Source organism: Oryza sativa, chromosome 1 (assembly GCF_034140825.1).
Source record: "Oryza sativa Japonica Group chromosome 1, ASM3414082v1".
NCBI classification, from domain to species: Eukaryota; Viridiplantae; Streptophyta; class Magnoliopsida; order Poales; family Poaceae; genus Oryza; species Oryza sativa.
Genome location: NC_089035.1, coordinates 2,937,965 through 2,952,059, shown reverse-complemented (window position 1 = coordinate 2,952,059; position 14,095 = coordinate 2,937,965). Strand labels below are relative to the sequence as shown.

The 14,095-nt window shown below is 51.5% G+C and overlaps 1 protein-coding gene across 2 annotated transcripts; it reads right to left on the bottom strand.

Annotated features, from left to right (window-relative positions):
* Window positions 1-11,015: 11,015 nt before the first annotated feature.
* LOC4324074 (uncharacterized) lies at window positions 11,016-13,173 on the bottom strand. Of its 2 annotated transcripts, none has more exons than XM_015776378.3 (3): window positions 13,022-13,173; window positions 11,441-12,114; window positions 11,016-11,325 (listed from the first exon to the last, which is right to left on the bottom strand). In XM_015776378.3, exons 2-3 carry the CDS (start codon window positions 12,056-12,058, stop codon window positions 11,218-11,220), a joined length of 726 nt encoding a protein of 241 aa, XP_015631864.1. In that variant the 5' UTR covers window positions 12,059-12,114; window positions 13,022-13,173; the 3' UTR covers window positions 11,016-11,217. The 2 variants fall into 2 exon arrangements, with proteins under 2 accessions (XP_015631864.1, XP_066165128.1); XM_066309031.1 differs by having other exon boundaries at window positions 13,048-13,173.
* Between the last annotated feature and the right edge of the window lie 922 nt (window positions 13,174-14,095).

Here is a 14,095-nt window from a genome sequence, read left to right as displayed (position 1 = left end):
CCGCCCGGCGCGGTCTAGACGGGAGACGGCGTCCCGAAGCATGCCGGGTCCTACCTCGCTCGCCAAACGGAGGGCCTTGACCTCCCCGGCGAACGAGTCCAGTGCGCCCTGCAGCCCGGCGATGGTGTGTTCGGCGGCTGCGAGGCGGGCGGCAGGTCGCCGTCGCCCGCGGCCGTTCCGCCGCTGTGCGCTCTCGCGTCCAGCTCCTTCGCCCGCGCCTCGAGCTCAGCGGCCCGCTGATCCAGTGCGGCCCTCTCGGCACGGGCGCCTTCCAGATTGTGGCGCGCCTGCTCCTCCCGCGCTGCTTCGCGGAGGAACAGGCTGTCCGCTAGCCGCTGCGCCGCGGCCTCGGCCTCCTCAAGAGCTCGCTCCCGCTCGGTGAGCGCGTCCTCGCGGAGGCGGAGTGCGGACTCCTCTTCGGCGCAGGCGGCCTCGTGCGCCGCCAGTGTTGCCTCCCGGGTGGCGACGGCGGCCTCGCGGTCCGCCAGGTCCTTCTCCTTCGCGTCCAGGGCGCGGGCGCGCTCCTCCAGCGCCGTGGCGCGAGCCTCAAGGGCCTCTTCGCGCTGCCGGGACGCCGCCTCGATCTCCGCCGCCCGCCGTTCCCGGGCAGCGGCGGCGTCAAGGACTCCCCGGGCGGTGTCGAGCTTCTTCTCTAGCTCCGCCGCCTGGCTCCCGTATTGGAGGCGGAGGTCGTTCCGCACCTCGTCGAGCACGGCGGTGGCGATGAGGGCAGTCTCCCGCTCCTCCTCCACCTCCCTGGCGATCTCCGCCAGGTCCCTACGACGGGCCTCGAGCTCGGAGGCGTGCCGGCGGTGTGCCTTGCGGCCCGCCTCCACCATGGCCTCCACCGAGCGCCGCCCCTCCTCTACGCGCGCCCACGCCGCGTCGAGCTCCGCCCTCTCTGCCTGCAGGACCTCCATCTGGGCACTTAACCCGTCCAGCACCGTGGTGTTCGCGGCGGCTAAGGCCTGCAGGAGGGGCTCCGCGCTCAGTGGGGCAGCGGAAGGCAGAGGGGAGAGCCGCCTCGGTGTGGGTGCCGCGCGGCTCGGCCCGCCGATCGACGTGCCGGACCCGGGGGCGTCCCCCGAAGCTGGCTCGTCCCAAGCATCGCCCGAGGGGTCGGGCCCGAGCGGCGCGTCCGCGGCCTCGTCGTGGGTGGCCTCGGAAGTCATCGTCGCCTCGGGTGGAGTCGGGTCGGGGGCTTGGCAGGCCGCCTGGCGTGCGCGTGCCGCCTCTGCCTCCCGGACGGACTCCCCGGCCCGGCGGAGTCTGGCCTCCTCCCGAGCGGCCTCCTCAGCCTGGCGAACCCGGACGGCCTCCTGGGCAGCCTCCTCGGCTTCCCGGAGGCGGTCCGCGGCTTCTCGCCGGTCAGCTTCCCGCCTCCGGGCTTCCGCGGTCGCCGTCTCCTCGGCTTCAGACCGGCCGGACATGGAATGGCGGGGGGGGGGGGGGTGCGATGGGATCTCGCTGAGGCAGAAGAAAAACCAGAAGACAAAAAGAAACGGGTGAGTGAAAACTCGCCTTGGGAGATGGGATAATGAACACGGCCGCGGTGGGCGCGGGGACGAACCTGCGGGGAGGTCGGCTAAACGACCACCTCGGGGGCGAGATGAGGTTCACCCGGCATGGCTCGGTCCCCCCCATCTTGCGGAGCCGTTTCTTCTTTCGCTCCCCCTCGGGCTGCGGCGTCGGCACGGCACCCTCCGGGCGCCTGCTGCTGGCACGCACCGCCCCGCCCCCTCGGGGAGGAGATGGGGGAGGGGTACCCTCCTGCTTCCTCTTCCCCCGGGCGTCGGCAGGGCGGCTCCCCCCCGGGTCCCCGTCGCGGGGCCCAGAAGCACGACCCCCCCCCGGGGTAGATTGTTCTCCCCTGCGGCTCCCGCCCGCGCCAACGTGGCCTCGGGGGGCCCGCTCCCCCGACGCCCCGACCTCCTGCATGATGGTCAGGATGTTGGCGCGCTCTGGATCGCAGCAGAGGGGGAGGACCCCTTGGGGGATGAGGGATGCCTCCACGGAGCTGAGATTCAGCACCCGTTGGACCACCATCCTGAAGTCCTCAGGGTCCCAGTCCCATTTGCGCCCCTGGTGGGTCCTCATGTAGTCCTCGGGCCCAGTGTACTCCCAGGCGCCCCGGGCACGCCGCTGGAGCGGCGCGATCCGGCGGCGAAGGTAGTCACCGAACACCATGGCCCCCGTGAGCCCCTGGGATCGCAGACCCACCAGGCGGTCAAGAACGGCGTCGTAGCCGTCTCCCAGATCTACCGCCGCCTGCCAGCTGGAGGCCTGCGCCGGAGGCTGGCTCGGAAGTCGGAGGCGCGCTTCGTCGACGAGGGGGGTGTAGAACCAATCACTCTTCCAGTCGTCCCACTTTTTGCGGAGGACGCAGGGAATGTAGCGGTTCAACACCTGCCCCCGCGGCTGGAAGTAGCAGCCACCGACTACCGTCGGCGGCGACACCGGCTGTACGGTGAAGAACCACCGGAACAACCGGAGAGATGGGCTCACCCCGATAAACATCTCGCACAGGTGCGCGAAGATGGCCAACGTCATTATCGCGTTGGGGGTGAGGTGCGCCATCTGGAGATCATAAAACTCCAGAATATCCATGAAAAAAATAGAGAATGGCGGGACCAGCCCCGCCATTGCGAAAGAGAGGAAGAAGACGGACCGCCCCGGGTAGTGTGGCGCCGGGCGTCCCTCGCCCAGCGTGACCACCTCCCGGCCGGTGGCAGATTCCGGCATGAATCGGCGCGGCAGCCCGGCCTGCCTCTCGCTCACGATGCGGGAAGGCGGCAGCACGCTACCGTCGAGCGGTGCGGAGCCCCGTGCCATGACGCCGGTGGAGGAGGAGCTTGAGAGCGAGCGAGTATGGCAAGGGTAGGGCACAGGAAACGAAGAGTTAGAGCGCAAGTGGCGAAGGCAAGGGGAAGAATGGCGAGAGGAAGGAAACGAATCCCTTCCTCGGCGTCTTTATTCCCTTGCCAACGCTATGCCCGGCTCCTCGCTTCCCGCGCCCACTACCTTGCCCCCTCGTTTCTCGCTCCCACGCCTCCACTAACCCCACCCGCCCGTTTGCGGCGCACGCAGCAGATGTGCGGCCGTGGCGGTTGAGATGGGGCAGATCGTGCGCGCATTAACCGCGCTCGCCAACCGCGAAAAGCGCCATCATCATGTCTCTAGGCGAAACGAACCGGCTCGTCTCGATTCGCGCGCTGCTCGAGTAATGTAGCGGTCTTAAAGAGGCCGCTCATTATTGTCGGTCGGTTTTCCCTTGCCGATGCGCGCGATTTGCGACCGCTGGGTTTCTGCCCGCCTGTAGAGACCGGCCCCACCTGTCACCAGGCCTAAGGGGTGGCGTCACGCCCGAGCGCTTCCCTCGAGGGGGGCGATCGCCCTGGCGTAACGCCGGGGGCTACTGTCGGTGACATGGGGCCGAGGGTATCGTGACTAGAGGCTTGGGCAGCCGCGGTCACCCACGTGGCTTGACCCCCTTGGGGGGGGGTCGGGCCCGAGGGTGACACGGCCACCCCTCCCTCTGTCTCCCCGAGGGGTCGGGCCGCTCCCGTTTCGGCCCCGAGGGCTGGGGCGCCCCGACCCCCTGTGGTTTTGGCGCCACGTGTGTGGTTAGGTGAGCACAGCGGGGCTCACCTAACCGCATTTATAGCAGGTTGGACGAGCGCGCCACGCCGCATTTAATGCGGCGCAGCGCACGCTTATCCGGTCCGTGACCAGTCGCGGTGTGTGACCGGTCATAGACCGGTCAGATCGCGGGTTAGGTGGCAACAGGCGGCCTGTCACACGTCTCGCCCCGTCCCGTCGGAATGATGAGGGCTTCCCGGCTCTCGTCCCTAGCCGGAGCTGGCGTGCTGACTCCTGGAGTTGGTATGTCAGTCCCGGTCAGATTCATTCCAGGCTGTAGCGCAAGCACGGCAAGGAAGTCGCTGGCCATTAAATGAAGGTTGAAATGGGCGTCCACGGAAAAAGCGGGCGAGCGGAGCAGGAGGCGCGTGCTCTGCTTGTCAGAAGTCACTTCCGGCTGTAGACTAGCCCTCATTGTAAAAAGCATGTTTCCTTTCTTAGGCAGCTAGAGGCCCATGTGGTGACCCCTGATCAGATAAAAAGGAGGCCCAGGCCTAAGAGAGAAGGGGGAGAAAAAAAAGGAGGAGGGGGGCTAGAGCTGGAACTCTCTCTCGCTCTCGAGCTCTCTGTATTCCTTTACACACAGATCCACCAGAACACAGGAGTAGGGTATTACGCTTCTCAGCGGCCCGAACCTGTCTACGTCGCCCGTGTGTTGTGCGATTCTTCTCGCTGACGTTCCTCAGATTGAGGGCGAAGAACCTCACTTAGCTCCCCCGGCCGAACCGGCAAAGGGGGGCCTGCGCGGTCTCCCGGTGAGGAGCCTCACTCTCCGTCAATTAGCAAGCGCGAATAATATGAGCAACTGTAAGTTCGACCTCAACAAATATATTTTGTTTGTGCATATTTGATTGTTGCTTGAATATTGGTTTTTCTTGCGTATTCTAGACTGTGTATCGGTTAGTCGTGAGGCAACGTATGCAGCTTCCAGGAGGTGAAGGTTGATCAAGATTATATTAAGAATAAGAACTACTCTGAGCAGGCAAGTCATCACTATTCCTTGAACATGTTGATCCCAATTGCGAAATTGTTTTGTTTACAAATAAAATTGCATGCAATGATGAACATCCCACTTGTGATTATGCCATGCCTTGATTATTGTTTACCCTTAAATCTTTGTAACCATGTTTACGTATGAGTCCCTAGTCAACTATGACAATTGCTTAGAAATGCTATTCTAGAATCATGCATACTCATATTTATCAAATGCTATATGCTTGGGCAATTACCTTTGGGAAGGTAATTGAGATGCGGCATGTGGAGACATGAGCGCCACATTGCCATGATGTTGATGACATGATTTGTGAAAGGAGAAATAAAATTAAACAATTGTTTTCGACTGGGGTGGACGGAGGATTTGGGTGGTATCTGGAAAAGGCTAGTACCGTCCCCGGTCAATTAAGGACCGAGCCATGAAGTTAAGCATGAAACGACCCCCGTACAACCGCACTTCTCGTATGGGTATAGACCTAGCGGATTAGATAGCCGAGCGGAGGCAGTATCCCTGCATAGATGGTTCACCCCTGAGTGAGGCAGGTGCGCTACGGTGGGACAGCCGTTGAGGTAGGGCCGAGAGGCGTGCCCTACATCGGTGTCACCATTGGTAGGAATGCCATGAGTGTGTGAGAGAGAGAACTTAACTTGAACCATAATTTAATATGTGTGTGAGACTTCTCTTTCCCAGGAGTGCCAGAACTCCTCTCACTGCTAGAAACATGGACGCCTAGAGTGCATGAGGATTTAAGTTCATGGAGCGGATACTGCCAATGCGAGGTTATCGAAAAGCTTTGCCGTGACGCGTCTCATGTGTTGGGACGAGGCTCATGTGTTGGGCAGTCGCGGAGTGCGGATAAAGTGTACATCCACTGCAGTGTGAGTAAACCAAATCTATTCGAATAGCCGTGCTCGCGGTTATTGAGCACCAGGACATGTATTACACTTGGCTAGACTCTAAATTCTTAACTTGTGGGGGATGGGATATTGCATGATGAATTTTATGCTGATGGAGCCACTTCCCGAGAGGAGGGAAGGTGGACATCCTCAGAAAACCATGACGATTCAATGGCGGGAAGCTATCCTTGGGATCACAATGGATGGTGGACAGAACCGTCGTTGTTTAAAGTGAACACTGTACTAAAATTTGATCAGTCTATGCTAGGTTTTAGGCTTGTGAAAAGAATTGTAAAATTAGCTTTATGCAAAAGAACCTGAAGCCATTCCTTGAAATACCCTCTATCATATGCATTGTTGTTGTGGTGGCTTGTTGAGTACGGTTGGTACTCACCCTTGCTATTCATATATCTTTTAGGAGAGTGTTGAAGAGAAGCCCTTGTCGGTACGCTTGCGTATCCAACAAGATGATCGGAGTGCGGTCTTGTTCTAGGTCTCGTTCCCCAGTCGACTGCCTGTGGCATGTTAACCGGGCCCTTATATTATTTTGTCTTCCGCTGTTGTTCTCTGATAGTTGTTGGCCTACCTGGCCCTAATGTAAGTATTTAACTCTTTTAACCTGAATTCATTCGTGATATGTTGTAATTCAACTATGTATGTGTGTACCAACTACTGATCCAGGGATTGGTACGGATAAACACAGATGATTTCCGATTTCCAAAATCAGGGGTCCACACGGACCCACAGGTCATAGACTGCCCTCACAGACCAACACATGTCTTTTCTGCACACTTTGTCCTCACTCGTGTGCACCCGGGAAGAATTTCCCGGTCGGTCACCCATCCAAAATTGCTCCAGGCCAAGCACGCTTAACACTGGAGTTCTTTGGAGATTGGCTTCCGGAAAAGAAGTTGCAACTTGTTGATATGAGTATTCTATTAATCCTATTAAGCCATAAGCCGGGATGTTACATTTGTCACATGTGACGGCTTGCTTGATGTCGCTCCGTAGTGATATGACTCCTCGAGGACCAGGCATCTTCATCATCATGTAGGTGTAGTGTGGGACGGCCATAAATTTGGCTAGAGCCGGTCGTCCGAGTATAGCATGGTACGCTGTCTCGAAATCAGCGACTTCGAAACAAACATTTTCTGTGCGAAAATTCTCCCGAGTGCCGAAGGTAACCGGAAGAGTGATCTGGCCGAGTGGTGTGGCTGATAATCCTGGGATAACACCGTGGAAGGGTGCATTACTTGGCTTTAATTCCGTGCGAGGAATCTGCATATCGTCCAGGGTCTTAGCGAAAAGGATGTTGAGTGCACTGCCACCATCGATGAGAGTTCTTCGGAGCTTGACATTGCGAACCACTGGGTCTAGTATCAGGGGGTACCGCCCCGGGTGGACCACTCGGTCGGGATGATCCGAGCGGTCGAACTTGATTGCTATCTCTGACCACCGAAGGTATTGGGGCGTGTTGGGCTGAACCGCATTGATCTCCTGTTCTGTTAGCTTCTGCTTTCTCTTAGATTCGTAAGCCAGAGGTCCGCCGAAGATGTGATTGAGTTCTTTACGATGGTCTTGAAAACCAGTCGGGGCATCATCTTCATCATCTTTCTTCTTTGATGTGCCTTGATCTCCGTCTGAGGGCTTACGTGCATTCTTGACGTATTGCTTCGCAAATTGTTTGTAGACGAAGTAGTCTTTGGCCACGTGGTTGGAGTTGGGATGATGCGGACATTGGGAGTTCATTATCTTGTCGAATGTGTTGACGCGGGGACGTTGTCGGGAAGATGGAGAGGTTGTTGCCACAAGTTCTTCGGGCTTACGCTTGCGATCCTTGCGGTTGTTACTTCCACTCCCTCCTGCGGTCGGCGTGTCTTTCCTTGGCTTCCAAGTGGTGCCCGACTGTTTGGACGCAGTAATAGCATCTTCGGCTTTGGCATACTCGTTGGTTTTTTCAAACATCTGCTTAACCGTCTTGGGAGGTTTGCGTCCGAATTTGCCGACTAGGTCGTCGTGGCGAATGCCTTTAGTAAAGGCGGCGATGATGATGTCGTCGGTGATATCGGAGATCTTGTTGCGTTGCTCGGAGAAGCGTCGGATGTAATCTCGAAGGGATTCTCCAGACTTCTGAATGATGTTGTAGAGATCAAAGTGTGTACCAGGGCGTTCAAAAGTGCCTTGGAAGTTGGCGATGAAGTGGTCGCGTAGTTCTACCCATGATCCGATTGTGCCACGGGGTAGCCCGTGAAGCCAGGACCGGGCAGAATCCGCCAAGGCCACGGGCAGGTAGTTCGCCATGGCTTTGCTGTCTCCTCCTGCTGCGCGGATTGCAAGACCGTAGACGGTGAGCCAGGATTCCGGGTTGGTGGTGCCGTCATACTTCTCGATTCCAGTCGGCTTAAAGTCAGCTGGCCAATTCACTCGACGCAGATCATTTGTGAAGGCAGCAACTCCGTCCATGTCGTCGTCGTAGCGGTCCGGTGAATGATGTCCTCTTGCCGCGCGGCGCTGGTTGATGGTGTCACGAAGATCGATGGGGCGTCTTCGATGTGGGAAGTGTGGTCGTTCAACTCGGCGCTCCCTATGTTGTTCAGGAGGCAAACGAACAGATCGTTCATCATGTCCCTTGCTCTTGCGACTAGATCCGGCGCCGGTAATGCTGAGGCTTGGTTGGTGATAGTCTTGAGATCGAAGATGAGGGACTCGGCTACCAGTCGGGGTGCGGGTGCTTGCGGAGTTGGCTGGAACCGAGGCAGCGATCATGGTCTTCGTCTGGTTCAAGATGTTGACAACATGATCAGCTTGGTTGAGTGCGTCTTCCTTGAGGAGGGTGTCAAGGAGAGTGATTGCTGCAACCGCGTTCTGCTGGGGGGTGCGAAAAACCGTTGTTTCATCGACGTCTTGTTGCCCGATGAGGTCTCTCGCTCGTCGCCTGGATTCCAAGGCGCGTTGCCGTCGATCTTCAGCCTCCTTTGCAACTCGCTCGCGATCTTGTTGCTCACGCTGTAGTCGTTCTCGCTCTTGTCGTTGTCGTTCTTCCTCCAGTCGGCGACGTTCGGTTTCTTGTCGTGTGCGCTCTTCCTCCACTTCTTTGGCTCGGCGTTGTTCCTCCGTTTCGTTGTCAGCCATGAATACGCCGAAAAAGAGAGGCGTGTACTTATCCTCATAGCTGTCGTCGAAGTCGCCGTGGTCGTAGTGGTAGCCGAAGTCGTCGCAGTCGAGGATCTCGGTTGGTCGAGAACTGACGTCAGGGAAGCTAAGGTAGCCATCCAACTCTTCCGTCGAGACTGTCCCAAGAGGTTGGAGTATAACGCCAACCTCTCTGGATCTAGATTGGATCGGGGCCGAAGCCGGAGTTCGCCTAGATCTTCGAGTGGGAGATGTCTTGGCTGTAAAGACAGCGGCCAAATCATCAGGAAGTCTCATCAGGATTGAGGGATAGGACCCGTCGTCTTGATCTGGTCGCGGAGGAGTAGATTGGATCTCGTCCGAGTGGTTTGAAGCCGACCCGAGAGAGATGATCTTGGAGTAGGCCTCGGCCGAGTTCGGAATACCGAACGGCGCGGGGACATGGTCTCTCCCCGACTGGTTCGAATCCGAGTCAAGGAGAGAGATCTTGCTGAGGTTGTTGGTGATGAAGTTGAGGCTATCGAACCGGAACGCCTGCCCGGGAGGGAAGGCGAAGTCGTCGATGCCGGAGACGGAACCCATCGTACTTAGTCAGCAAAAACTTGATGCTGCCCCTACCTGGCGCGCCAACTGTCGAAACAAGATTTCGGCAATAATAAAAAGGGGGTGGCTATCAAGCTAGGAAAGTGGATGGGTTTGAAGACAAGGAATTTTATACAGGTTCAGGCCTTCTTATTCAAAAAGTAATACCCTACTCCTGTCCGGGGATGATTCCGCCGAGTATGTTATTGATTGTATAAACTGGAAAAAAGATCACGCCCCCGCACACAGACCCCTCCTTATATAGGGGAAGAGGTCCGCTTTACAAAATATAGTCCATATCCTAACGGAATATGGGATTATAGATGAAATACAATCGTAACCGACTAAGATCCCGAGTATTTCCTTGACATACAAGTTTAGAATCTAACCCGAGTCCTCATAGAGATATTCTATCTATATTTGGTACCGTATATCCGACTAAATTATAATGTCATGTAGATATGAGGTATCCATAATCTCCACACTCGTGTTATTGAATTTGCATGTGCCATGGTTGAACCCGAAATTTTCAATAAAATTAATTTTACTGCTTCAAATTTATGCCTTTTTGGAGGTCATATACAAAGAGGACACAGCTGACAGCTGGCTTGTTCACCAGTTATTTTCTTGTTTGGACGAGAATGGTTTAAACATTTCAATCAAATTTATTTTGAATGCTATTTTCTATGTCAATCCTTTTCATGTGACTTCATCAGCTTAGAAAAATCATGCCTAGCGATACAATAATGGATGCTTTGGATGGATTGGAAAAGTACTTCCTTATAATTGGGAGTTTGTACCCATAATTTGTGGACGGAGTAAGTATGCAAGTACTATCAACATGTAATTCCATCGGTCGTACAGTAAGTATTTGATGGTCTTATTTGTCTGTGTCTAGGATAAGAGTTGGTTAAACATTTCAAACTTTCACCATCCATTTTGTATTATAAAATCTAAAAGTTTATAATATTACTTCTAGAGGAAAATCTACTCATACAATCTTTTTTTTTCTTTTTAAATGCACAAGTTTGTCATAATATGATATTACTTTTGAAGGCAAATCTACACATACGAAAACTATTTATGGTCAAAGTTTAAGAGATAATCCAAGAATACCATTGACAAGCGTCAAATCCAAAAAATATCATCGTACAAACGATTTTGTCCCAAAAATGTAATCGTTGTTAGGGTTCCGTTCATCCTATAGCACTAAGCAATGCAGAATGGACGGAACCCTAACGGCGATAATATTTTTAAGAAAAGTCATTTGTACGTTGACATTTCTTAAAACTCACACTTATCAATGATATTTATTGGATTTGAATGTTTGTCAATGGCATTTTTTAGATTATCTCAAGTTTTAAAGGTTTAACTAAATCTTACGCTAAACGTCAAAATATTTACGAATCTTGTCAATTCTTCTACTAGGCGAATATAAATGGTCATGAGTACAGACACGGAATGAACAGAAACCCCGGAAGGCCAGAACAAAGAATTTGTAACCCAGAATTTATCCAAACAAACATGACTATGTAAAACGAGATGGTATTAACGTATAATTGATTGAGTTTTAATCATTACAAATTTAAAAAATAGATTAATATGATATTTTAGAGCAACTTTTATATAGAGAGTTTTAGCACGAAACGTAAAGTAGTTTGAAAAGCGTGCACGGAAATCTTAATCTTGATCTAACTCTTATTGGAGAAAAGAACGGACCTACGCTCCCAGTTGTTAATTGGCATTTGTCAATCGATCTGAACCACGACAGCTAACAATAACAAATATGAATTTGGAAGTCATATATAGAGACATTTTCAAACTAGTAGGCCAACTGTTTTCTAGGCTACTTTTACTAAATTGATAAAAAAAGCAATGCAAAGTGACGCTTTACACTAAAGACCTACTGAATTCTACTTTCAGAATTATAGCAAGCTGTGGTAATTTTCAGGTGTCGTTCCTGGTAAAACTGCATTATAACAAACCAGAGGCTTCCCTCTTGCAGCTAACTTTTCTCTTCGGGAGAAACACATCAGTCAGCACAGTCTTAGACTTCAGGGAAGCAAGGAGTATCTCCAGTACCTACATTTGAACACAAAAATCATCAACAGTGCCAATTAAAAAAAAACAAAAACGACTGATTTTTTTTTCTCTTTACTCAAAGTGAGAGATATGTACACAGTAGTACAGTACAGACCTCTTCCTTGCCAATCTTCACGGTCCGTTCCTGCAGCGCGCTCAAGTCCTTGACACCACACTGTGCAAGTAAGCTGACGCTTGACACACTGGACGCTGGAGTCATTGAGAGATCATCCCTGACAGTGTATGTGGCTGTCCCAACCACAAATCCAACGGTTTTGACATGTGGAATTGCCCTGTGCATTTGAGTGGAGCAGACAGGGCATACAGCGCCTTTGCTAACAGAAAAATATCCACAAGGAACTTTAGTGGTACTGTAGCTTACGACGGTCGATTTCCCTTCACATGTGAAGAAGCTGGCATTGACATTTAACTTTGCATCCAGCAGCAGCTGCTGCAATGGACAGAGCACGGTGGGGGCAACCGTCGGGCTGAGGAAGCGTTCCTTGCTTTGGCTTGAGATTACATACTTGGAATCCAGCTTCTCCACGCTGTCAAGCACATTGCCCATGCTACCAACCATACGCTCCTTGGTAAGCATGTTGATGATGGTGCTCATTGGGAGGCAAAGGAGGCAGGAGATAAACTCAATGACATCACTACCAGCCTCGGCAAAGCAGACTTTCTGAGCCTTGGTATCAATCAAGAGCTTCATCGATAATCTGATGGCTGCCATGATTTTCCCCCTTCTATCAAAATTCTATAAATTTCTTGGGAGTTGATTGGTTGCTTCTACAATCAACAACAAAAGAAAATTATATGGGTTTTCAGTTAACTAGCGTTAGAGTCCAAATGATCAGAACGCGCAGCACACTGACACATAGTGGAAAGCTATGCAAACAATTTTCCAGAGAAATTTAGAGCAGAGTAGCAGACAAAGCAAAAACACGTTCCAGATTGTAATCCAATGAAGCGTCTAGATTGGTTGGCAGCTGCTCAAAAGTAAGCAAAAATGGCATCCTAGTATACAGGATACAACTTCTCCTGTGGACTTGTGGGGTAACCGGGTAAGGTAACAATCCGTGCAGATGACACATTTCCAAATAAGAAATGGCAGAGCAGTATGTTCATATTTTCCACATAGTGACACGGGAAAATAGATTCAGTGCAAGTAATCTGCTTTCCTTACTATCTCATTTGGCAATGCCAACAAAAAAAAAATAAATAAACACGACCTTATAAATGTTCTTACAGGCAAACTCATTGGTTGCAGAAGCAGTGAAGCACTTGAGACAAATATTAGCATAACATATCAAGTGTAAACTAGTACTATGTACTGCACTAATGTTCAGGATCAGGTTTATCAGTTACGTTTTTTCTGTAAGTCAAATCGAATGTTCCTAAAAAAAATCGATCTAGGAAAACCTTGAAAAGACGGGTAAATGTTTTTATCCTGAACCATAGAAAAATATTTCAGCAAGAGTGCTAGATTCATTTCGACAGCAAGATCATGCTAGCAGTCTCCATTATACTAGAATATTCAAACTGAAAAATACCATTCCGTTTGCCTCACTAGATCTACGGTCCGATATCAATAGAACCAACCAAAAGTAAGGGAGAGAAATCAACGACGATGAGGAAAACCAAATCAACGAGAGAGAGAGAGCAATCTGCAAGGTGAGAGGAGAATGTATAGCACCGGGGGACGGAGAGGAACTCGCTCACACAATGGATCGCCGTTGATGCCCGCCGCTGCCGCTGCCGCCGTCCTGCGACGGCAAAGAGGAGGGAGGCGACGGCGAGGAGTCGAGGACGATGATGGATGAGCACGGGTAGTAGTAGTAGTAGCCTAATGGTTTGCTTCCTTTGGCCATTTACAAATACCGGCCCGCCCCGATGCCGCCGTAATCGGAGTTGCCGGAGGTGCTGCACGTTGACGTTTCCTGACTTCGTGTGCTGTTTCAGGGCCCGCGTAATTGTGCGGTTAGCATCAAAATAAAATTACGTTATGATATGATTTTATCTATATTTTTTCATTGCATCTTTAAAATTTGTGGAACCGTAGATTTGTTGGCTATGTTTATATCACCAACATATCGTATTGCATACATATAGACATGTTTCTTGGATAGAGAGAGTTTATAAATCAGTGATATGTTATTTCTGAGTGAGTGAAATAAATAAACAAAGCAACTAAACGGTATTACCTCTGTCCCAAAAATATAACAACTTTTGATTATGTTGTCCAGATTCATAACTAAAAATGCTTATAATTTAGGAAGAAGGAAGTAGTAAATTTTCTACTTGACTAAGTATTTCCAAGAGACTCCTTATCCTACTATGCTAAAATTTAAGGATTTTATAGAAAAAAATAGCCATCTATTATTGTAATGTTTAGAAAGTCCCATTAGCCACTAGCCCACTACCAACTTCTCCTCGTTTGCATGCTGTCCTTGTCCATACTCTTTCGTTGTTGTCGCTACCCATCCGTTCGCCCTCCAGCGTCCGTCAGCTTTCCTTCTCTTCTTTGCTGCTCTTTATTCACAGCCTGCCGTGACTCTTAGGCTGTGTTCAGCAGCTGAGTTTTCCAACTCACATTTCTCTTTTTTTCGTGCGCACGTTTTTTAAACTGCTAACGATGCGTCTTTATAAAATTTTTATACGAAAGTTGCTTTAAAAAAAGTCATATTAATTCATTTTTCAAAAATAAATTTAGCTAATACTTAATTAATCATGCACTAATGAGTTATTGACATATGGGTGACAAATAGTT